General features: G+C 40.1%; 1 protein-coding gene across 4 annotated transcripts in view; it reads left to right on the plus strand.

Moving 5' to 3' along the window:
- MYOM1 (myomesin 1) overlaps positions 1-23,202 on the plus strand; it is an 81,208-nt gene that overhangs the window by 51,773 nt on the left and 6,233 nt on the right. For 3 of the 4 annotated variants that reach the window (XM_032122891.1, XM_032122900.1, XM_032122909.1), the window contains 16 exons: positions 2,028-2,184; positions 3,112-3,218; positions 3,342-3,386; positions 6,985-7,121; positions 7,920-8,064; positions 8,677-8,736; positions 8,988-9,055; positions 9,618-9,731; positions 10,295-10,382; positions 11,079-11,117; positions 11,211-11,316; positions 13,153-13,316; positions 14,881-14,917; positions 15,245-15,267; positions 16,827-16,882; positions 21,675-21,890. In XM_032122891.1, the coding sequence (XP_031978782.1) occupies positions 2,028-2,184; positions 3,112-3,218; positions 3,342-3,386; positions 6,985-7,121; positions 7,920-8,064; positions 8,677-8,736; positions 8,988-9,055; positions 9,618-9,731; positions 10,295-10,382; positions 11,079-11,117; positions 11,211-11,316; positions 13,153-13,316; positions 14,881-14,917; positions 15,245-15,267; positions 16,827-16,882; positions 21,675-21,890 (1,562 nt within the window). Of the gene's footprint in view, positions 1-2,027; positions 2,185-3,111; positions 3,219-3,341; positions 3,387-6,984; positions 7,122-7,919; positions 8,065-8,676; positions 8,737-8,987; positions 9,056-9,617; positions 9,732-10,294; positions 10,383-11,078; positions 11,118-11,210; positions 11,317-13,152; positions 13,317-14,880; positions 14,918-15,244; positions 15,268-16,826; positions 16,883-21,674; positions 22,642-23,202 lie in introns of those variants that run through there. The other variant, XM_032122918.1, reaches the window with a different exon arrangement.

The following is a 23,202-nucleotide window of genomic DNA, read 5'->3' on the forward strand; positions in this document are numbered from 1 at the left end:
CTTGATACAAAGCAAAACTAGATTATGAGCCTGCATCAGCCACTTGAGAAAGGCTTGAGCCTCAGAAATTTATGAAACTCTGTCCCATTCAACTTTTCTGACTGGCTGTATTCAAAATGATGCCATTACCTCTAGTTTATGGAAAATGTCTGCTTTATGTTCTGTTATTTCTTTACTTTCAATGCATTAAAATGCTCAGATAAATGGAGATGTGATATGACATCTAAGTATTTTATTTCTTACTGTGACTCTAAGAGAAGCTCTGGATGACATGTTGAAACCACCAAGCTATCTAGAGGAGGGAAATTAAGACTGCTAGTACTATGGCGGCTTCTTTGGCTCCATTTTGGAGGATAGGTGGAGTGAGGTCTTCAAATGCAGTCAGTAATTTAGACAATTTTTTTTTTTACTCATATAAATATTAGTGGTAAATTCCATCATCACTTCTGGAAATAAATGCTACGCATTGTTACCACAATAAGAATGCTTTAAAACAAATGTAAAAGATTATATTGTTCAAATTAACCTTATGGCTGTAATTCTTTCCACGTCACATAAAGTGCTGTCAAAAGATTCATGGACTAATGACCCACAGGAAACTAAACACTAATGAAATTGCAAGTGATGAATTTTGCATACAATAAATTAAATTCTAACAAAAAATTGCAAATATACTGCTGCTTAGTAAAATATTTGTAGGCCTCAGACTTCATTTATCACATATTGGTACTTAATGTGCTTCACTGCTGCAAGGGCTGGTACATAACAGTACCAAAATGAGAATATTAATCTCATCTTTCTTTAAATGCTTATGGCAAAGTGTGAAGGCTAAGAAAGCTGTGTGTACACAGATTGTCAAGACAGGAGCTGTTTAGTATTAGGACGATGAAACACAGAAATCTCCTTCTATGCTTGAGGGTCACTAAGAGTTATGCTGAAAATAAAGCATTTAATCTCAGTGTCAGGAATAAGGTTCTTGTCTTTAAAGAACAATACTTTGTGGAGAAAGTGTGTCATTAGTATTCTGGGCAGCCCAGAATTGTCTTAGCCCAAGTAATAGGACATGAGTGCCCTATTCAGATGCAAGATCCAGCTCAGAGCTGTTCAGAAAAGAAGGCTGGATGTTCTCCAGCACCTCTCAGTGCACATGCTCTCCCTGACATTCTCACACAAGTTGTTGAAATGAACATTAATGCCACAGATGACAAGCTCACTGAGTTGCCCAAATCCCTGATGAAATTCCCTTAGCTCCACTGGGGTGTGAGGGAGCAGAACAGAGGCGCCTTCAGATTGCTGACCTGGGATTCACCCCCAAGGCCTTTTACAGGACGAACTAGGTCACCCTATCCAGCTCAAGGACTGAGGGTACTGGCAAGACTGGGTGGGTGACTTAAGCAGCTAATTGCAAATATTCACTCCCTTTGTGGGCCCAGGATTAATGGTCCAGACAGCAGCAGGGCTGGATGCCAAGCACAGCAATTAAACCAACCTCCCTGAGTGAAGCCAGTGTCACCAAAAATGTGCCTCAGTCACAAGTGTGCACTGCTGGACAACTTGACTGCTTCCTCTTCTTCACCTCTTCAAATGCTCACATTTGCACGTTATTCTCTGTATAGCTCTTGCCTTATTAGAGAGTAGGAAATGCATGCTGCATAATGAAAGCTCTAACTACTCCTTACCATGGAAAATATTGCTATTTAATATTTCAAACATTTAGTGGGTTTAGAGGCTTGCTTTTTTCCACCCCTTCAGGCTTTTTCATAGCAAATATTGTAACTCTCATGTATGCTTAGATGCTTAGATTCATCTTAGATAAATCAGTTGATTTATGATGCTTTTTGACCTGTGGATTAGAAAAAGAACTGTTCTTGTGAATCAAAGACCCGGGATATCAATGAGTGCAGCAATTTATGTTCCAGCTGAGAAAATGGCAAGGATCTGCTTAATCCACTTTCTGAATGATCTCTGTAGAAATTTGTGTGCTTACTTCCCTGAGAAACTGGAATTGCCTTGTTCTGCTCTTTAAGGAACCAAGGAAGTGGTGGTTGATGTAGATGACAATGGAGTAATTTCCTTGAACTTTGAATGTGATCAGATGTCTCCAGACTCTAAGTTCATTTGGTCCAAGAATTATGAACCAATTGAGGATGACTCTCGACTGAACATCAATACCAAAGGCGGAAAGTAAGACCCTTGGGGATTGCAATAGCCTTGTGTTTGGGAGATCTAGACTGTCACAGAGATCCTTTTGATGTATGACCTCAGGAAGAGTTAAACCTGCCTCAGTTACTTGAAGGCTACTTCCTGAGAATGCTGTTCTCCAGTAAATCCATACATAGACCATTTGGAAACTGTAGCTTGCACAGAATGAGTCAGACCTCCTCTGTAGGCAATTTAGTGATGTTTAGGCATGGGGAGAGAAAATCTGTGCCCTGTCAGCTTATAACCTGTCAGTCAAGGCATATTATTATTAGTAGTAGTAGTATTAGTACTATTAGTATTATTAGTAGTAGCATTATTATTATTCCTATTCCTATTCCCATTATTTTAAATCTTCAAATAATAAAATTATCTGGCTGCTTGCAAAATGCTTTTGCCCTGTAACGCCGCTGTAATCTTTGGAACTGCTGCAGTAAGCAAGGCTTTCTTAGGATAACATCACCATGGCCTGATTTAGTAACTTATATAACGGTCTCCAAGCCTACTCTGTTTCTTCAGGCTTTTCCCAGAGGGGGACAAGGTGAACGCACAGGTTCAGCCCATGAAGGGCCTATGTGCTCTCCTAGTGATAGAAGCCATATCAAAAGAAGCAATGGCCCATCACAGTCATGGTGCTGCCATATGGAAACTGAGTCGGCCTGTACTTATAGTATCCTTCCAGGGTCATCAAAGACTTGAAAACATGCCTTTTTAATTTGGTGCCATCACCATTTGTACCACACATGGTAGGACTCACCCCGGTTTATAGTCGTCAGAGCTGTACCTTTGTCTGTCCAGTCAGAGCAAAAGCTAACACAAGGCTATTTATATCTGCTATTATAGACAGAAAGGAGAGGTTTGGTTCAGATGGATTTCACCTTTTCACCAAAATGTGCTTTTTTTCCCATATAGGTCAAAACTGTCCTTTAAGGATCTTGGAGAAGATGATTTGGGAATTTACTCTTGTATTGTTACAGACACTGATGGAGTTTCATCAAGCTACACAATTGATGAGGAAGGTAGACACAATGCCTACTAAGCATGTCTAGTTTGCTTCCACATCTGTTTTTCCCTGCTGCTGTGTCTCTCAGATCCAAAAGGCATGCACACACCTCATATTACCTCTTTTATGTCTTTTGCAGAAATGAAACGCCTGCTTGCTCTGAGCCATGAACGCCAATTCCCAAGTAAGTGAATCACTAATGTCTTTAGGGAAGAGCTTTGCATGCAGTGGGGTATCACAAGCCTGACCTAGTTGGAGATGTCCCTGCTCAGAGCAGGGGCGTTGGACTGGATGACCTTTGAAGTTCCCTTCCGACCCAAACCATTCTATGATTCTATGATCACAAAGCTCCTGCCACCATCAGGTAGGGAGGTCACTATAGTAATTCCAAGCGAAAGTGGGTTTGGATTGAAAAATTTAAGATGGATTTTTTTCCTCTCTCTCTTTCAGTACATTCGTATATTACTGATGTTCTTCCCAAACTATTGCAGGCTACTGGTCTATATAATAAGTCTATATAACAGCTGGAAAATAAGTATCATATTGGCTTTGCTTCTTCTGCAGAACAGGCTTTAATACTTACTCAGCCTAATCTGATTTGAAAACCAGAATTCGAAAGATTCTCTAATTTTACTCCAACAGAAGTTAATATAAGTTAAATTAAGGTTAACAAAGTTGACAAGTGTAGTAAATTCAGCTGTAATGATCTATACACACAGAATTTTCCTGCTGAAATTCATTCTCTCCCTCTTTCCTGGAACATTTGACAAAATTTGAACATGCTTTCTGCTCTTGGGATGGTATTTTTGTTTATGATATTTATGATACATTTATGACATTTATGATACCCTGGCAGTAGCATGATTTTGTAATTTTTATTGGAATATTACTTGAATAAATGGGGGAAAAATAATATTGCATTGCATAATGAATCTTAATATACACAACAAGACGAGACCTAAACCTGGTCTCATCTTCTCCCACTACATTCTCTTCTTTTTCATTCCAGGCACTAAAACTCTTGCCTGCATTTTAAAATCTTCAGCTTAGTGCATGCACTGCTGGCACCTCTTCCAACTCAGCCCACATTGCACCTCTCAGCCAATACTTGGCTACATAAATGGCCTTTTTGCCTACATCATCTCTCTTTCTCATTTCCTTCTTCATCTTTTTCTCATCAGCTCTACTCTTCTCAACACACCGTATCACCTTTTGATAGCTTAATGACAGCCCAAACCCTTGCTTACTTCTGCTCCTCCCAATTATCTTCTCCTAATTATTTTTTCACACTGAAAGTCGGTCATCATGAAACCTTACTGCTGTCGCATGACCCTAATTGCCCTGACCCTTGCCTTCTGAGGACTCTTCCACACATAGTGTTCACTACCAACGTCACAAAATAAGCTCCTGAGGACACAGATCGTGGCATCTTTTTTGCACTGTATTAGGTAACAGCACACACACGCATTTGTGCATGAGCTTCCAGAAGGCACAGGCAGAAAAGGGAGGTCACAGCAGAAAGTATCCTTAAGGAGGAAACTGTCTTATGTGCTTTGGCCACTCCAGGCCCTGTGTACACTTCAAGAAAAATATATATCACAGCTAGGGGTTGAGATTCAGCTGTCTGTACTTGTGAGCAGCAATTAATGGAATTTCTGCTTAGGAACACACACAGCCAGTAACTCCATGGGAAAAATGGATTGCTTGGATAACAGCCTTACGGAGCACAACTACGTATGGGTACGACAGTGTGGTGGTGCGAGGTAAAAAGAAACTCTTCCAACTCCTCAATTTAGCAACTGCCCGAGGACTGCCTGTCAAGCACTGCCAGTAGACTGTGATGCTAAACAAATAGGATGTAAAACCACTGGAAAATGGCTAAAATAGCTGTCAGTGCTTATGGAAATATTTTAAAATAAGACTTTGGCTCATGGCAGGCTGTAACACAGATTAGTCCACTTTCTTTGGGCTGAGGAGTGATCACACTTTTCTCCAAAAAAGAATCCTTTTGCATCCTTCCAGCCCTTTATTTAACAGCTGCTGAGATTCTTTGCTCTCTTCTATGTTAGACTAAGATATTCTTGGTTAATAACAGGCAAGCCAAGTGGGGGTTTAAAATTGCTGTAGAGCTGACAGTGAGACAAAAGCAGTGCAGCCTGATGTCTATTCACACTCCCACTTGCTTCCTGTAGCATTTCAGTTGCTTTGTTTTAAGAAATTATGCAAGCCCTGAGATTCCTTCTGTTTCTTACACACAAAGTGATGTGCTGGGTGAGGAAGGCTCACATGGACCATTTGCACAGCTGGCACACACTTCCAGGGGGTTGTCTTTGCCCTGCTCCCTCATGGCAGTGCTGCCCCTCCAGGCTCCAGGATTTTCCCTCTCTGGCTAAGCACGTGTCTTTTCCATAATTCTCTTTGTTTCCCTGTGACTGTTGCCTCACCTCCCAGGAGCTTTATTTTTACCAGAGACAGACCCTGTGCCACTCAGGCACCAAAAGCACACATGTGGATGTGGGGTATGGGAGGGAGAAGGAGTGAGCATGGCAGAGGAAGAGCTGAGGGGTCCTCACCCCCTAAGCCTGTTTGGCAGTGGGGTGAGAGGGCAGCTGTGGTCCAGAAGGCACCCCAGTCATTTAGAAGGGTGCAAATCGAAAGATGAGAGAAATCAGACACTGCTTTGATCCCAGTCCTCTCCTGCTGTAGCTGAGCCTCTGCATACACCAAGCTAAGAAACCAGCCTGCCCTGGAAGGTGTGTCTTTACACTATCACCAGACTAGATCATCATGTGTTTTGCATGTGTTTGTGCACTGTCCTCAGCTGTTCCATGCTACACCCTAGCAATGCAGACTTTAGACTACTGAAAAAGTAGAGCCTGGGGGAGAGTTCACACACAGCAGCACATGTAATCCTGAGAGTATGATTTTTGTTGAGAATCTGCACATCCACTAAGATAACATGATGGAAGTCAATAAGATGAGCAATATGCCCCAATATCAGACTCTAACTACTCATGCTTAATGTTGCTGATTATGGTGTCCTAAAGAAAAGTTAAAGCGAAAGCAAGCTGAGAACTCTTACTAACAGGACCCAACTAACTAAAAAAGAGAGACTAATATTATCTATGGTATAGTACGTGGGTTTTACTTTTTTTTTCTTCCCTGTTGACATATTGAATTGGTTTATATGTGGGGGTTTCAGTCATTTATAGGAAAACAAAATGTGCTGGGAAGATTGAGGATGTGTTGAGATACTTGGTGAATTCTGGAGATGGAGGTTCCACTCAGCAGAGGATCAGAGTGTTTACAAAAATCTCCCAACCTACAGCTCGGCAGCTGACTTTCTGATCTGGCTTTATGCTTGGAGTATTTTTGTGTTTTGTTTTGGTTTTCCCCCTCTGAGTCAGGTCACTGTCTTACAGTAATATTATTAATGACAACTCATTAAACATGGGTCTGCACCATACAGACTCACATAATGCTGCACAGATACTTGCAGTTTGCATTTGAAATAGCCTTCTTTTGTAATGGAGCATAACTCAAATCTTGAACACTTTTAGTTTGACCAGACCTTGTGATAGAAGGATCAAAAGATGAAATCTCGACCCTATGTATATGTGAGTGGAGAGGCATTCTGTCTATGTGAAGAGCTGTTATGAGCTAGTTACCTTGCACACAGTATTCAAGTATGGAAGGATTAAGTGGCTTTCTGGTTGTAGAAGACAACAGCTGTTGGGGCACAGGCAAAATACATGCATCATTCTTTTCTTTCCTCTTCGTAGCTGTCCCACTTGTCTCTGAGTTGGCAGTGGAAATCTTAGAAAAAGGAGAAGTGAGATTCTGGCTGCAAGCTGAAAAACTGTCTGGCAATGCAAAGGCCAACTTTGTATTTAATGATAAGGAGATTTTCAATGGAGAGGTAAGGCTTTTCACTGCTGACATGTGTTTGCATTTTCATGAGTATCAATGAGGATTAGCGTCTCTATCTTCAATATACTTCCAACTAATGCTCCACTCAGGTGCATTTTCATGAGAAATCACATATGTCATGGAAAGCATAATTAGAAAGATTTTATCCATAGTTCTGAGCTTCAGATGAATTCTACTGGATGCATTTTATAAAGGAAAGTTATATGCCTTCCTGCCACTTTTGTGAATACCATGTGTTCTATTAACAGTGGTCTTCAAGGAATCACTGCAATAGAGCAGGCTCCTCCTACCTCTCTTTCTTGTTTGAAGGAATTTATTACATTACAGAAAAAAGTGGTTGCTTCCAGCTGCAGAAATTGTTACTCCCAAAGATGGGGCATGGCATGATTTTGTTGCAACACTGATATCAGAGGCAAGGCAGAGATGGAGCATTCTAGACACAACCTTATAAAATATAATCACCCTCAAAGAAAGCATTACTCTGAAGAGATGCAAATCTAAACCCTTCTAATGAAAAAGAACATAGTACTCACTGTGCAACAGGCACATCATGTGCTTGTACAGCATCAGTAAATAAACAGATTTATTTATTTAGTTGTACATTTGGAGCTGGAGCTAGAGATAGTGAATCTAGAACAGGATAGGGATCTGAACAAATGGGAACCTAAGTAAGTGGGAATCCAAATAAAGAAAACATAACTTCTCCTAAAGAGACCATTATAACACTTCAAAAATACTTTCTGTCTCTGATATGTATTAATTGTTGCTTTACTTCCCACTCCTGAAGAAATATAAAATGAAGGTGGACCAGAAGACTGGACTTGTTGAAATGATTATGGATAAACTTGAGGAAAAGGATGAAGGCACTTACACGTTCCAGCTGCAGGATGGAAAAGCAACCAATCAATCTAGTCTTGTCCTCATTGGTGATGGTAGGCTAACCTGTATTATGCAGCGGGCTGGAAAATTTATACCGAGGTTACCTCAGTTGTCATCTTCACTTTTCACTGTTTTCAACACCAATAGACGTTCCAGGTTTTTTATCTCACAGTTTTGCCTGCCTTCTACAGGACAGGGCATGTGTGTGAACTGAAATTTTTAAAGTGATGGGAGGAAGGGGAATTGTTACAGAAATGTAAAATACTGCAGCATGTCATAGTTTGGTTTTCCAATGGGTGGAATGAAAATTTCCCATATAAAACGCCATTCATCTGGGAACGAGTAGCTGCACCTGTTAGAGCTCAAGCAGCTGCTGACTCTGCTGCCTCTCATTTGCCTTCCTACCAGGAGCTGTATGATTGGAGATTGCACATCATCAAACAGGACACATTAAACTTCTGGTGACTGCAAGCAGCTAGGAAAGCTGAGTTAGCCATAATCAGCTTCTGACACTCTGAAATGTTCAGTGAAAACCTGATCCTATGGCCAGATTCTCACTGACATCCAAGGGACAGCGTTAGACTGAACTGTTACAGTTACATTCAGCACTGTACAAACAGCACATGAAGTTTAACCTTGTATTTCTTACTGGTTTTAATTCCTAGTATTCAAGAAGCTACGGGATGAAGCAGATTTCCAGAGAAAAGAGTGGCACAGGAAACAAGGTGATAATATGAATACTTATAAGAATCACATATGTGTTAGTCTGTTAAGAGTTTGTTTATATTTATATATGTTCATTTGAAATACATGTTTTTTTTGGTGTTACATGGTTACTTCTGAAGCAGAAATAGGAAAAATGAAACCACATTAAAATATAACAGTATTCTTTTCAAGTAAAACACATCTGTCTTTCATTTTGCATCACGAATACCATTGATGTGACCTTTAAAAACATACCTGTAATTTCAAACAGGTCCTCATTTCGTGGATAAACTGGGATGGGAAGTTACCGATGAGTGTAATGTGATGTTGAAATGTAAGGTAAGGGGCAACTGAGTATAATGTTCAGAGTACACTGACCTACCACTACCTTGATGGTGAGGATGGGAAGGGACTAAAAACATACCCTTTGCTTTTGTACTCCCAGCTGCATGTTGGACAGTGACAGAGCCTCTGAAGGTTAATGCTGCTGAGGCAACAGCTCATTGCGTGTAACAAAATATGTTGGAAAATAGCTTGAATTTCTTTCTTCAGGTCTATCAGCCACCCACTCAGAGAAAGGCACCTGAAAGTTACAGTCTTTGTAAATCCAGGGATTTACTCATTTTTGGCCTGTTTATGCACATAGAAATTCCCTGGGCAGGATCAACTCATTCTGTGCCCTCCTTTTCTCTCTGTTTGCATCCCTGTTGTTTTCCCCTCTTGCCTCCCTCATTTTAAAATGGAGGCCTGCAGTTGCTCACTGCCATCAGGTTGTAAAGCTTGCTGTTCTTTTGTGAGAGACCTGAACAAGCTAACCCAAAGAACAAGCTAACCCATGCAACACCGAGTTCCCCTGCTCAGATGAAGAGAATAATTGCAATGTGGTTTCCATCCATCTTAGGTGGCTAATATTAAGAAGGAAACACACATTGTGTGGTACAAAGATGACAGGGAGATAATGGTAGATGAAGAACATGACTTTAAGGATGGCGTGTGTACTCTGCTGATCTCAGAGGTGAGTGACTGTCTTCATTAGCCCTCAGCTGAAGTTAGCGTTCAGATTAATTATATGATCTAATCTGGTACTCCAGCAGAACAATTGAAAAAGGAAGTGGGTTTTAAAAATGGAAAAGCTCACAAGGCGTCTGTGTTTTAGCAGAAGCAAATGTCTCTCTGTAGCTGCTTGTTCAGATTTTCAGGAAATGATGATAGAAGAGATAATAAGCTTGTCACTTCCTTTGCATGTCAGTTTAGCAACAGATTGAGACCACATTTCCATTCTGAATAGCATTTGGAAAATGCTTGTCACTCAGGCTTTCAGAGTCACCAGGGTCTCAGAGTCACCAGAGGGGCCTGGTCCATATCCAGCCTTGCACCAAATTTGGGGTAGGACCTCCTGCCAAAGCCCATCCCACCACCCCAGTCAGGAGCAGGGCAGCTGGGGGGCACTGGGGCAGCCCCAGGCACCGGGTACCTCCCTGGGGACAGGGACAGGATATCAGCTGGGATCAGAAGTAAAATCTAGATTTTTCTACAGTACCTGTTCTGAAAACTGGTTTTATTGTTACAATATTGCAGTTTTCTAAGAAAGATGCTGGCACTTATGAAGTCATACTGAAGGACGACAGAGGAAAGGATTCCAGTGAGCTAAAGCTCAAGGACACAGGTCAGAGTCTGGCTGCGGTCAGCCACACCAGCAGATAGCCTGACTGAAGTTGGTTCAGGGTAATACAGGCATCTGCACACATTGCCTTCCTGTGGCTTTGTTCCTCATGCATACAAGATCATATGATTAGAAAAACTGAGATTATTCAGTTCAAGTAACATTTGAATACAGCTTATTGCATCTGGATTCTGTATAATTTTGGGAGCATAGAGTGACTAATGCTAAAAATGATAACAGATTTTCTCAGGGGCCCATCAATAAGGCTACAAGTACAGAAAAACATTACAGAACTATCTCATTTAAGAAGTTTTTTATTATGTTTTGCCAATTACTTAGGGGCCTTTCCACTTATTGTGATTACTATATTCTTAACATTTCACTCATATCCATTAGAATGTATATAGACAGGTTAGCATTCCAGCTGAATAGAGTCATTTACAAAAAAAAAAATAAAATATAGTTTTGTTCAGCTGCAGCAGTATTCATCAAGGCTGCACTTAAAGTCTGGAAACTGTGAAATAACAGGCTACATTTCTGCATTACTCAGATTTCTAGTATGCTTGAAAAGGTAGCTTTTTCAGAGATTGGTTTTTCAAACCTTCTGGGGAGAATATTTCAGAGCCAGTACTTGTCCTGCTATTGACTGTGCTTGAACTGCAGACACAGAGCCTTAGTCTCTGGATTTTATTTCTACAGCTTTTGCAGATCTGATGAATGAAGTATGCAGAAGGATTGGTAAGCACTTAATTCTTTTTTCAAATGAATGACTCATTGTGGCACTCAATGAATGGCTGTATGGCTGCATAAAACCATGTGCTCTTCTTTCAGCTTTATCTGCAACAGACCTGAAAATCCAGAGCACAGCTGAGGGTATCAGACTGTACTCCTATGTTACTTATTATGTGGAAGATTTGAGAGTAGGCTGGTTGCACAAGTAAGTATACAAGAGCTTTGCAAAACCCAGTGCAATTTTGTTTTTATAGATTCAGAAAGAACCCGGATATGTGAGAGAGGTGAACCCCAGGTTTCCTCTCCTCTCTCATGAGTCCTTATCTCGTATGGGTTTGTTTCAGTCAATTACATTCACATGAATCCAGTACAAGAGTCAGGTGTGGTGGATCCAGGCCCTCCTGTAGGTTCTCTCATGAAAGACAGTCCCATGCCACAGGATGCCAGCAGGATTGTACTGCTTCAGAGCACTTCCTACCTCCCCAGTGGGAGCTGCATCTTTTCCTGACTCAGTTTTAAGGAGTGATGCAAATATAACCCAAGAGACCATCAAGCTTCAAAAGAGGCCAGCACCATGGGTTCAGAGATACCTACCCTGGAGGTCTGCTTGTCTAGAAGCCACAATTCAGTGGAACTGGGGCAAGCAGGCATATCCTCCTAATGCATGGCTTCATTTTTAGGAGGCAAAGCAAATTCCAGCGCGTGCCCAGGGCAGTAAAATCCAGACAACCCCTGCTGCAAGCACTACAAACCTAACCAAGACAGACAGCAGAACTGAGATTTATAAAAAGAATTTGAATATCCAGCTCCCCATAAAATTAATTGGACTTGCACATCCAAATCCATGAGACAGCTTTGAGTTCTCAGCCAGCACAAACAGCTTGCACTGGAAAATCCAGAGAAGTAAACAAGAGAAGAGAAGTAAACAACTTAGATCACCTCAAATCTATTATTTCTATCCCTGCTGTTTCACTTCCTGTGGACATGATAGTAGTTAGTCCGTATGATGGAATCTGAATTACTGATCTTTCAATAAAACTCATATAAATGAGGCACAGAATACCCAGGACGTGCTGTACCAGGCTTGCTGTAATTATTGACAGTAATGTTAAGCAGCACTCTGTCAGAGAAAAGAAAGCAGCTTGAGGTGTTCTTGTTTCTTGCCACCCATTTTGACCTGGTATCATCAAAAGTCCTAAGTATTTCAAATAAGTGCAAGAGAATATGAAGTATCCCGGGGGTTTTTTCCCCCTTTCTATCTCTCTTTTCTCCATTTCATTTTTAGAAACCTGTTTCATCTTGAAGCATGTCAAATTAATCTGGAAAAAAAATAGTTTTTTTCCCTCCAGTGCATTCAAAGTTATCAGTTTAAAGATAACACGGAAATGAGTAGGTTTTTGACAAATATCTTTTGCCTCATCCAGGGAAATTAACTGCTTAGCTAGGAAGCTAAGAAATTGATTTTTCCAGTTTTTTTTGGTTTGGGGGGGGGGGTTTTGTTTGGTTTTTTGGATTTTTTTTTATGGAAGGAGATATACTTATGTCAAAGTGGTTTTAAATTCCAAACATAGCAGAGCATCAGAAATCATTCCAACTGGGCAAATACCATTTGTATCGAAAGTGGGGTTTTTTTGTAGATCTGTATCTACAGCCCTGTATGGTTTTCTTTTGCCCAAGCAGAAATAAACCTATGCTAAAAAGAGAAGAGCAACAATTGTAGATGCCTGGGCTACCCATCAGAGATCTGACTTTAAGACTTGTACAGCTTTTCCACGGCTCAGGTCGTAGACTGAGATGCGTAATTTTTCTGCAAGCTGTGAGGATAGCCGGACCTTGAACAGGGAAAGGCTGTCCCACCGATTCTGCCAGCTGGCTCACAACTCTTGCAAGGATTTGACTTCAAAGGTTTCACAATATGGTGGCATACCATAGCATCTTGGAAATCATTTAGTAACTCCAGATGTGCTCAGTGACTCAACGTGAGCAAATCCTTTTTATACTCCAGTAAAATGAAAAGGTAACATTGTTTTGTACTTTTCAGTGATACCCAGATTAAGTTCACAGACCGAATGAGGACTGGTGTCACCGGGGAGCAGATCTGGTTGCAGATCAATGAGCCGACTCCACAGGACAAAGGCAGATACATAATGGAACTCTTTGATGGCAACACAACACACAAAAAGACAGTGGATCTTTCTGGACAAGGTAGGCCATTCCCTCTGCTACCATCATCACCATGTGGGCAGTATGCTGGGGTAGTGTAGGAGCATCCACAGCAGGATCTTGATACAAACCTGTCGCCCATTGGGTGTGTGCACCCACCAGTCTGGCATTTTTTGTAGGGACTGCGTCCACCAAGCCTGATAGAGTTAAGAAGCATTTTTGGACAATACTCTCAGGCACACAATGTAACTCTTGGGGATGGTGCTGTGTGGGATCGGGAGTTGGACTCAATGATCCTTGTGGGTTCCTTCCAACTCAGCGTACTCTGTGATTCTCTGATTTGTTCTCCCCAATCCATGCCATTTGTTTTCCCCAATATGTGCTCTCAGGTCATAAGATACAAACAGCTTTTTCCTATTCCAAATACCCACTTATTGTCTGCCTACTGAGATGCCAGCCCAGTTTCTGAGCTATTTTACAAAACCCCTTGTGTTGCTGGCATTGATTGACAGTTTTAAATGAGTTGTAGCACTGAATGCCTTCTCTGTGTCTCTCTTCCGAGGAATATTTGAAGGAGGAAGTGAGGAACAAGTTTGTTCTGATACTTTCCTACCACATTTCTTTGATGGGTGTAATAAAACTCCTTATTCTTCAGAGATGCCAAGACCTTTCATCAGCATGAGGAAGGACTGTTAGGGGAACAATTTGGATTGACCATTGGAAGCTTTTACTCTGAGAGACCTTTCAGATCCTAGAGAACAGATTAACTCCTTCCAAACTGCTCTTTCCCGTTCCTAAAGCTTCACTCTTTTTTTGCAAGCTCTGTATAAGGGAGATAACATTATAATCATCTCCACGCTGCTCCTTCTGTACTCTACCTCCACTTTCTAGGAAAAGACATTTCTTCTTCCCTTTCAAAGCAGGAGAGGTTGGCCTCCCCCATGATGGCAGCTTAGCCTGAATTTACAAAGGAGACAGCAATTTGTTGTTTGGTTTGCTTGTAGCCATCAGTGTAGTGCTTCAAGAGGATGTGCAAAATGCTTGGAAAATCATATCTCTTGTATTCCATAAACCAGTGGTCTCAGAAGTGGGGGTGTGCAAGGTGACCCAGTGTGCTTTGCTGGGGCAGCAGGAAGAATACAGGAGAACCTCACTCGTCCGTGTACATAATCTATAAATAAATATACATATACTGGCTGTGCATGCTCAAAAAAATTTTAGATAGGGATGTATAATACTAAAAGCTTCGGAGGTCACTGCCATAATCTCTCATTTAGGTGATGTATTGTGCATTTCTTCCTCTATTTTGTGAAATTACTTCAGCCTACTATTTTCTTGCTCTCTCTTTGTCTTAAAGCTTGACATCTAGAAGAAAAAAAGTTTGTTTATACATTCATATGTATATATTATAGCTGCCATATACCAGATGGCCTTTATCAGTTGAACCATTCAGCATTTTAGAGTTTGTACAATACACATGCACGCAGCCATTTTAAATTTTACAACTTAAATTTATTACATCTACATTTTAAATCTACTCACTCATTTTAAATTTAAACTTGCGTGATGATTTATCTCTAAACCTACTTTTTTCCTCTTTACAAAGCATTTGATGAAGCCTTTGCTGAATTCCAGAGACTAAAGTAAGTATTATGTCATCTAAATACAATAATTGCAGCCATAAAATAATAACAGTATTTTTTGTTTGTTTTGTGCTGGAGATAACTATAGATGAAACTGGAGATGAAACAAGTCCTAGTCATACAGAAGCCCGTAGGAGTTTTGCATGTGACTTCTTTGGTGCAACTCTTATGTAACAGTCAGGTAGCAAAGAAAAAGCAGTACTGCCAAGCAATGAGAGAGATTTTCCTTAATGGATTAAAGGCAGTTAAAAAGATAACATATTTTTCAATCACTGTAAGTAAACCTTAACTGAAATTGGACTTTCCCTTTGTTTCTTTCAACTCCAGACAAGCTGCGATTGCAGAGAAAAGTAAGTGGGCCTTCTTTGACAATGGTTGCAATAAACTGTTTATGAAGCTTTTCTTCCTCTCCGGGAAGGTTGTGTGCTGGGAGAGGGCATGTATGCATGTATATATGCATGTACTCATCCTAAAATGAGTTTGTCCTTACACCAAGGAGAAATAAGTGACCCTTTGTTGATTTAACATTAGTGCACTTTGCAGCTAATCATATTATTCTTACAGGTTGGGTTGATTTTTCTCATCTAAGCTCCTGTTCTCAATACCAGTTAGTCTTCTCTAAACATTAACTTTATTTCTGGGATCTCTCATGCATGTTCTCTGCACAAAAATCTCTTTGTTTTCAAAGATGGAGAAAATAATTTGGCTAGATTTGAATGCTCTAAAATGTCAAATGACTCTGCATTACTTGCAGAAATGGGTAAGAAAGCAACAGTAGCTTTTAAATTGCTTCGAATCTCCTCATACTTTTGCCTGTATGTCAATTCCAACAGAGCAACTAAGACAGAAATATGTATTAACTACTTAAGGAGCAAGTTATTAGACTTCAACTTGAATTATTAAACTCATGATCCTCCCTATTTACAAAAGAACCCATGGAAAAATGAATTGTTCCACTGCAAATGACTTTCAGACCTGTATAAAAATGTGGGCAGAACTGGCATTTGAAAAGTTATTTGAGAAAAATGTGTGGAGAGGTAGAGCAGGGCTTGGATATGAGCGGTAACCTGAACGAGTCCCAGCTGAGACAGCGCAAAGGGGTCAGTGACTGCCCTGACCTTTAATTTCTGACCCTGGACTATCTGTAAGGCGCTGGCATGTTAACTGACATAACACAGTCCCTTTCCTGGTCTCCTAAGGTTGTTATTTCTGTGCTCCAGAGCACATCTTTTACCGAACACATTAGAGGGGAACATTCTGTACAGTCATTTCCTTCCTCTGCCAGGCTCCACCCAGACATGTAACGAACAAAATCCATATTCCAGATTAAGTGCACTAAAGCCTGCGTGTGATTGGCTTATTTGTATTTGTCTAAGATTTCTATGGGACTCTTGCGTTTAAAACTAGATCAAGCAGCTATCATTCTCATTAACACATAGATACATATAAGTGGTGGAACTTCACTGTTGCCACTGAGACTGAAGTCTGTCTTTAGATCAAAAGCCAATTTCCAGAATTTTACCAGGTGTCATTCATTTCCCTTTGGACACCCAATGTTTTTCGTTTATCGCAGTAAAAAAATTGAGCACCAGATCTCAAAAACGTAAATATTTTTCATGCACTCAGAATTAAAACTGAATTGATATCTAAATCTGCAGGACACAGCACATGTACTTTTAATTCCTCTCTGTAAGTGATTGACACCAGCTATTAACACATTTTTTGCTGTGAATTCAACATTTTTTTTAAGTCCAAATGGTGTGCTAAAAATGCTGGATAGTTCTCTGCTAGCACAGATATCAGAGACAAGTACATAAATAAGAAAAAAGGAAAGAACTAGAAGAGAATCTGAATCCGGCACGCAGTTGATTTTGAGACACTAAAGAAAATTACTCTTTTTTGTTTCCAGATCGTGCACGGGTACTTGGAGGTTTGCCCGATGTTGTCACCATCCAAGAGGGCAAGGTACAGTAAATTAACTGAAGCTTTACACAACATCCCAACAGCTTGAATGCCTTTCAGTGATGGGAAAACATTCACCTTTTCTTTTGTTTTTTTTTTAAGATGCCATATTTAAAATCTGCTACATTATTTATTCATCCCCTGCCTTCTGTACATAATTCAATGGACTTGCACAGATGGGTTTATATATTCAGGGCAGTGTCTCTTCTTAAGAATTAGATAAAAGTGAGATGACAACGTGAGTCGGGACTAAAACTCCTTATATGACCAGCTCTTTAAAAATTCATGCACAGGTTTCACAGTTAGATTTTTTTCTTGTAACAGGGCATCAGGGAAGTGTAATTCTTTTTTTTTTTTTTTTCACATGAGAGCCAGTCTTTCTACGCCTTTTACAGTTAACTTCCTTGCAACGTGTCATGGTAGTCATACCTGCAGAGGCTGGCTTTTAAATAGTGAAAAAGTAGTAAACTACAGTAACTCAATTCTCATCCAGACAATAGGAGAAAAATTCATCTACTTCATCAGGGTAAAGGAGAAGGAAGTCAAAATAAGTCACTGGTGTTATAGTGGGTTATATTAGGAGAGTTTAGCTGAAAGATTATGGTAAGGCACTCCCAGAGAGACATCGATGCTTGAGCATGGAACAGATGACCAGAAAGTCAGTTCTCAATTTTCACAGCCTTTTCCCAGCACATTGCTTCTACAACTTGCTGTTTAATAGTACTGAGACCAAGAAGTGCCTGCTCTTCCTGCTGCTCTGCCACGAGGCAATTCCTCTTCACAGTGTGTGTGAACAGTGAAATAGGGCATGTGAATGTCACTGAAATCCTGTAATGTGACAACTACAGTAAGGCAGCTTCCTGGTATTTCTGGCTTTATCTGGCAGTAGGTCAGCTGGGTTAAAATAATTTGATTATAAGCTCAGCAGAAGTGTTAAGAATCTAAAGTCTTGTTCTGAAATGCTTAACAATGTGAGATATAGCCAACAGATAGTTGACTGCAGCAGTTCTGGGAAAATCAAGTATCTTGACATTACAAAATAAAATTCTTTAACAGATTTAGCAGTTTGAGAAATGCTATAAAGTAAGAAGCACTCCTGTGAGCATTGTAACTGTAGATAGAAGACACCAAGGAACAGAATGAATTAGCAGATTCTCAGCTAATCAGTGCTTGGAGGCTTGATTCTCAGAATGTTTTGGCAGGGTGTAAACAGGGTGTAAATGATTACCAGTTTTAAGCTTTCAGCCAAAAGAGAGTTGATATGAACTTGTGTATGAGTTCACTGAAGCAAAATGTGTAGTGTTTATAAAAAGAGTTTGTAAAAAATGAGTTGCAAAATCTTACCCAGACACATGTTGTCCTTGAGAGCAAGGACATTCGTAACGTTTGAATAAATGACTGAAATACTCCCAGAACTCAAGACAAATATCCTTGACCTTACGTTTCTTGATTCAGTAGAGGATCATTTTGAGTAGGACAGAGAGTTACTGGGGAAAACAGAGCTGGTTTGGGTGGTGTTGGCTCAGCTGTCTATTGTTTGCATATATGCTGGACAGAGGGGAATGCAATTCTCTGTTTTGTAACTCATGCAAATTGCACAATCATTGAGGATTTTGTAAAACAGCAAATGAGGTAGCAGAGGTCTGACAATTGCAAGCTTTGATTGTGAATACTGGTGCCATCATAACCACAGACTTACATGAACAGATTGGTATCCCGAGACTGAACTTCCAAGCATATGCATATCTCAAATTTAAACTTAACATTGTGACTGTGATGCTATTTATTCATTTTTCACGTGTGAGCTGAAGGGTATGGGTGAGAACGAATGAACCAGTGTTTACCGAGTATTAATCAAATAGTGTTCCAGATGGCCTAAGAGGCTTCCACTGATAGACATAAATGCTCCTCAGCAGTGTGGTATAATTGGAAAAGGCTAAGTGTCAGTTCACATTAGGGAGGAATCTGACCTGACAGAGAATGCTAGCACAAGTTTCACGTCCAGCTGGCCAACATAACCTAAGTGGATCTTTTAATGAAGGCCTGTAAATGAGTGAAGAGGCTTAGGATTCTGACAGGCACTTTCAGGCATAGAAGCAACATATAACATCCTTCTTCCCACTAGCTCACTATTCTACCCTTCTGCCAGGGGTGTAGATCCTCACAGATAGGCTGGAAGAAGGGAGCAGGTTTCCTTGACTGAGCTGCTTCAATCCACTCACCAAGCCATCCACGACTGTGACTCTGTGCTAATACAAAAGAGGAATGGCAATACTCGAAAAACAATGACACATTTATCTCTGCCACCTGTACTACCCTACTCATGATAATCTGCAGTAAAAGGCAAAGAGATAGTGAGGGGCACAAAGGGTCTGTACTCCCAGCTGCTGGTTGCCCCAAGTGCCCATGCCCCAATGCCCTGGGCCCAGGAGCACAGGACACATTTTTTTACCATAAGGATTTCCAGTTGAACACAGTATTATAATCAAGGGTTTCAGTGAGTAATAAATACATACATGAGCAAAGACAATCTCTTGCCCAAAGGACAGAAATCCAAAACAGATAGGTGCAGTCACAGTGAGCAACCACTTCCCCTTGGCTATGGAATTACCTTCTAGAAAACCAAAGATACTACCATCTGCATAGTGAATAATAAGACACATCTCTGCACATTAGTAGCTGGAAAACAAATAGAAGGAGTTGGGAACATCAAGAGAATCACTCATGTCAAACAGGAGCTAGTGATACAAGGTTAAGGAAAATGTAGCTATTTTAAGGAATGCTTTAGAAAAAGAAAAGAATCATCACTGCTGCTGGAGTCTCTTTGAATTATGGAGTGTGATACGACTTCAAACTCCCCAGCTTTGAATGATGCCACTAATGGAGCTGTTTGGACATGGACATCAGCTCATGAGCACTGTGGTGGAGTGGCAGCTGGGGCCACTTGGTGCTGATCTCTTGGTTGCTAGAGAATCAGAAGACAATAAAGAAATACCAAGCACCTGAAGGGGCCCACACGCATTGCCTGGCTAAGGCTGAGAGCATGCTTGTATCCAGAGGGATAAGGAGGAGGGGGAAATGTAAAACCTCTTGTTTTCCACTTGTTTTTCAAAAAGATGGACTGATATGGCAATCAAAGCCACATTGACACCAGTGGTGGGCTATGAGAGAAGGAAGTCAACAGCCCCACATGTTCACCAGCTGTAGGTGGCTGCAGGAAATCTGATAGAGGCTATTTCCACCATGTCATAACCACCTTGTACTTGGAATCTGCCCTTCCTTCACTACTAAGAATTATGTGTTCCTGATGGAGGAAAAACTTCCCCTTCCCTTTTGTTCTCATTTTGGTCCTCAGGTTGGGCATGTGGGATTTATTTTTTATTTTGTTCTCACAGATATCAACACGTTTCACTTTTATAGAGGTATCAATTTTTCTATCTGCTCATTTCAACAGCCTTCCAGGCATCTCTCTTCTGTCCCATCTTCCACTATCGCACTACCAGATAAGAAGCAGAGAGTTGAAGGGAAGGTAGCCAGTTAAACAGATTTCTCACTGTGGATATTTATCTTGACAGCCTATAGGGCTAACCATGTGAGTGCTTTTCAGTTGCCCTTATTTTTGTCACATTTTTAGAAAGAGTCTTTAAACAAAATGGAAAAGATACTTGATTCCTGTCAAGTGAAAGCTTGTCTATTCCTTATTTATCACTTATTTATCACTATTCCTAATAAACCACTGAAGACCATTTTCTTTGCAGTAAAAGTTCTTCAATTTCCAGTCCAGTTAGATTCCCCTTTGAATAGCATTTTAAATTTAGACCAGTGTACTATCCAGTACTTACATATAAATAAATTTCTTCCCAAATAAATCTCCAGAGAAAGGCCTATGTACCACTGAATTGTCATGGGAACTTTTTTCACATTTGACTCTCTACATGATACTCACTTTTGCAAACACTTTTGAGAAGATTGCCATAGCACAGTGACTGGAGGAGGGGATAATTTTTATGTATAAGTATCTCCCAAAAATTAATTTCTTAGCTGAAAAGAAAAAAAGAAGGCCTGTACAAAGTGTACTCAAGAGATTCACCAGCCCACTGAAGGTAGAAGAAGCTGCCAGTGACGTCTCCATCAATATGATTCTCTAAGAGTGAAGATACTTCTTGCAGTCTGATGAGACTGAATTCAGTCCTTAGGAACAGTACTAACATCAAAGGGAAATACTTACATGAACACCAAAGAATGAGTAAAGCCTGTATTGATTTCAGTTAAAAATAGTTTTATAGGAGTGCGTAAAATGCTTCAAGTCTGTTAGAAGAGCTGTCAGGGCATAGTTTAAAAGGATTCAAAATTAAACAAAATATTCCAGGGCCACTTTGTTCCTAGTTATTTAAAAAGCAGGCACACTTTCTTTACTTATGGGATATATATATATATATATATAGTGAGTTTAATGTGAACAAAACCATCTGTCAGTTCATTAAAATCTTATTTCAGGTCTAACACACAAAAGCAGATAGTATCTAATTTTGTATTAAGAAATATGCATCTACTAGTGATTATGAGAGAAGAAGGTCCATAAAATATTGAAAGGTTTTAATGGCATTTTTGAATTAACCGAGTTCCTTCTTTTCCTTTATGATAGAGTGACATAAATTATTGATTACTCATGATGGTATGCATCCTTTTATTAAAGCAGGAAGCTAAATGGGGAGCTGGAATATTTGGAGAGTCAGGCATCAGAAAACACAGCAAATATTTACTGACTCATGATTCCTTTGTACTTTTTCTACAGGCACTTAATCTTTCTTGCACTGTCTGGGGAGATCCCACCCCAGAGGTCTCATGGCTGAAGAATGAAAAATCATTTGTATCCGATGCCAATTGCATCCTGAAGTTTGAATCTGGAAAAAATGTCAGCTTTTCCATTTCTGCTGTGTCCACACAAGACTCTGGGAAATACAGCATTGTGGTGAAGAACAAGTACGGTACAGAGACCAGCGACGTCACTGTAAGTGTGTACATACCTGAGGAAGAGAGAGTCTGAGCAAGAGAAAAAGCAGTAAGATAAAATGAAAGCGTAAATTTAAGACTAGAAGACAGAACTACAGAGGACATTTTGGATGTTAGGCTGACAATAATCCATGTGTGTAAATGGCTTTCTGCTTTAGCAGGCAGCCTTGGATTTTTCCATTTACTTCACGTTTTCTTCTAATATACTTATTTACGCCAGGGTAAACAGGGCCTTTCCTAAATGTTTTCTTACTGCTAATTTCACAGAAACTAACTGTAGCATCTTAAGCAAGGCCAAGTGCTTGCTGTCTGTAAACACACCATTTCACCCTCTTCCTGGAGCATATGGAAGGAAAGGGTCAAAAATTGTTTCATTAGAAGCAACTAATGAGGTAGATGGAAAGGTCAAAAATGATCGGGGCGTTTTTGAGCAGCAGTTAGGATTTGTTCCAGCTTTGGTAAAGTAGCATAGATGGAATGTGTTAGATCACAGAGAAATTATTGCTGGTTTTTGTCTGTGTTAAGGCCCCTTTTTATTGCTGTGTTAATTTAGTGAGGCCTTAATATGGGTGTCATTTACATCCCTAAATATTGTTTAATCTGCCCAAACAGGGTAACAGTACTGTAACACAAATGAAAATAAGGCTTAGGAGGCCAGGACACTAATAATTGTGTGTGTCTGTAAAAGTGTATGAACTCTGCTCTATGTTCACAAATAAACTGAATTCACTTCTTTCCTTCCATCACAAGCTTGTTTCACTGTGTCTTGTTTTATTAGTCACAGCTCCAGTAGTGCACAGTGTCTTAGTGTCTTCATGCTTTCACCACTGTAATTACCTCCAGCTTCCCTTTAGATCCCTGTTAATCTTCACTTTGCTGTTTGCAACAAAAACACAATGGCATCTCCTCACACCTCTCTGTCCAGACCTTCACTACTTCTCCTCTCAACTCAACAAGGTATTTATGCAAATTCTGTCACAGAAGTAGTCTTATGTTTTTCAACGCACCAAAGGCATGAATTGTGATTTAAGGGTGATATGTAAATATTTTGTTAGATAGAAAAGTCAGTAAATTTCATCCAAACTTAACACTGGAGATTCAGAAATAACATATTTTATCAAGATCTTTTAAAGCTACAAAAAGAATCTTCACTGTAACACAGAAAAAAAAGTGGGTTTTTTTTGGTTACACAAAAATGTAACAAAGAAACATTTGTCCAGATCTTTGAATGCACTTTACATAGATTAAAAACTCCATGTCTGCCATTTTACAATGCCACTGATTATATCAGCTGAGGAAAAGCAACAGGA

This window comes from Corvus moneduloides, chromosome 1 (assembly GCF_009650955.1).
Source record: "Corvus moneduloides isolate bCorMon1 chromosome 1, bCorMon1.pri, whole genome shotgun sequence".
NCBI lineage: Eukaryota > Metazoa > Chordata > Aves > Passeriformes > Corvidae > Corvus > Corvus moneduloides.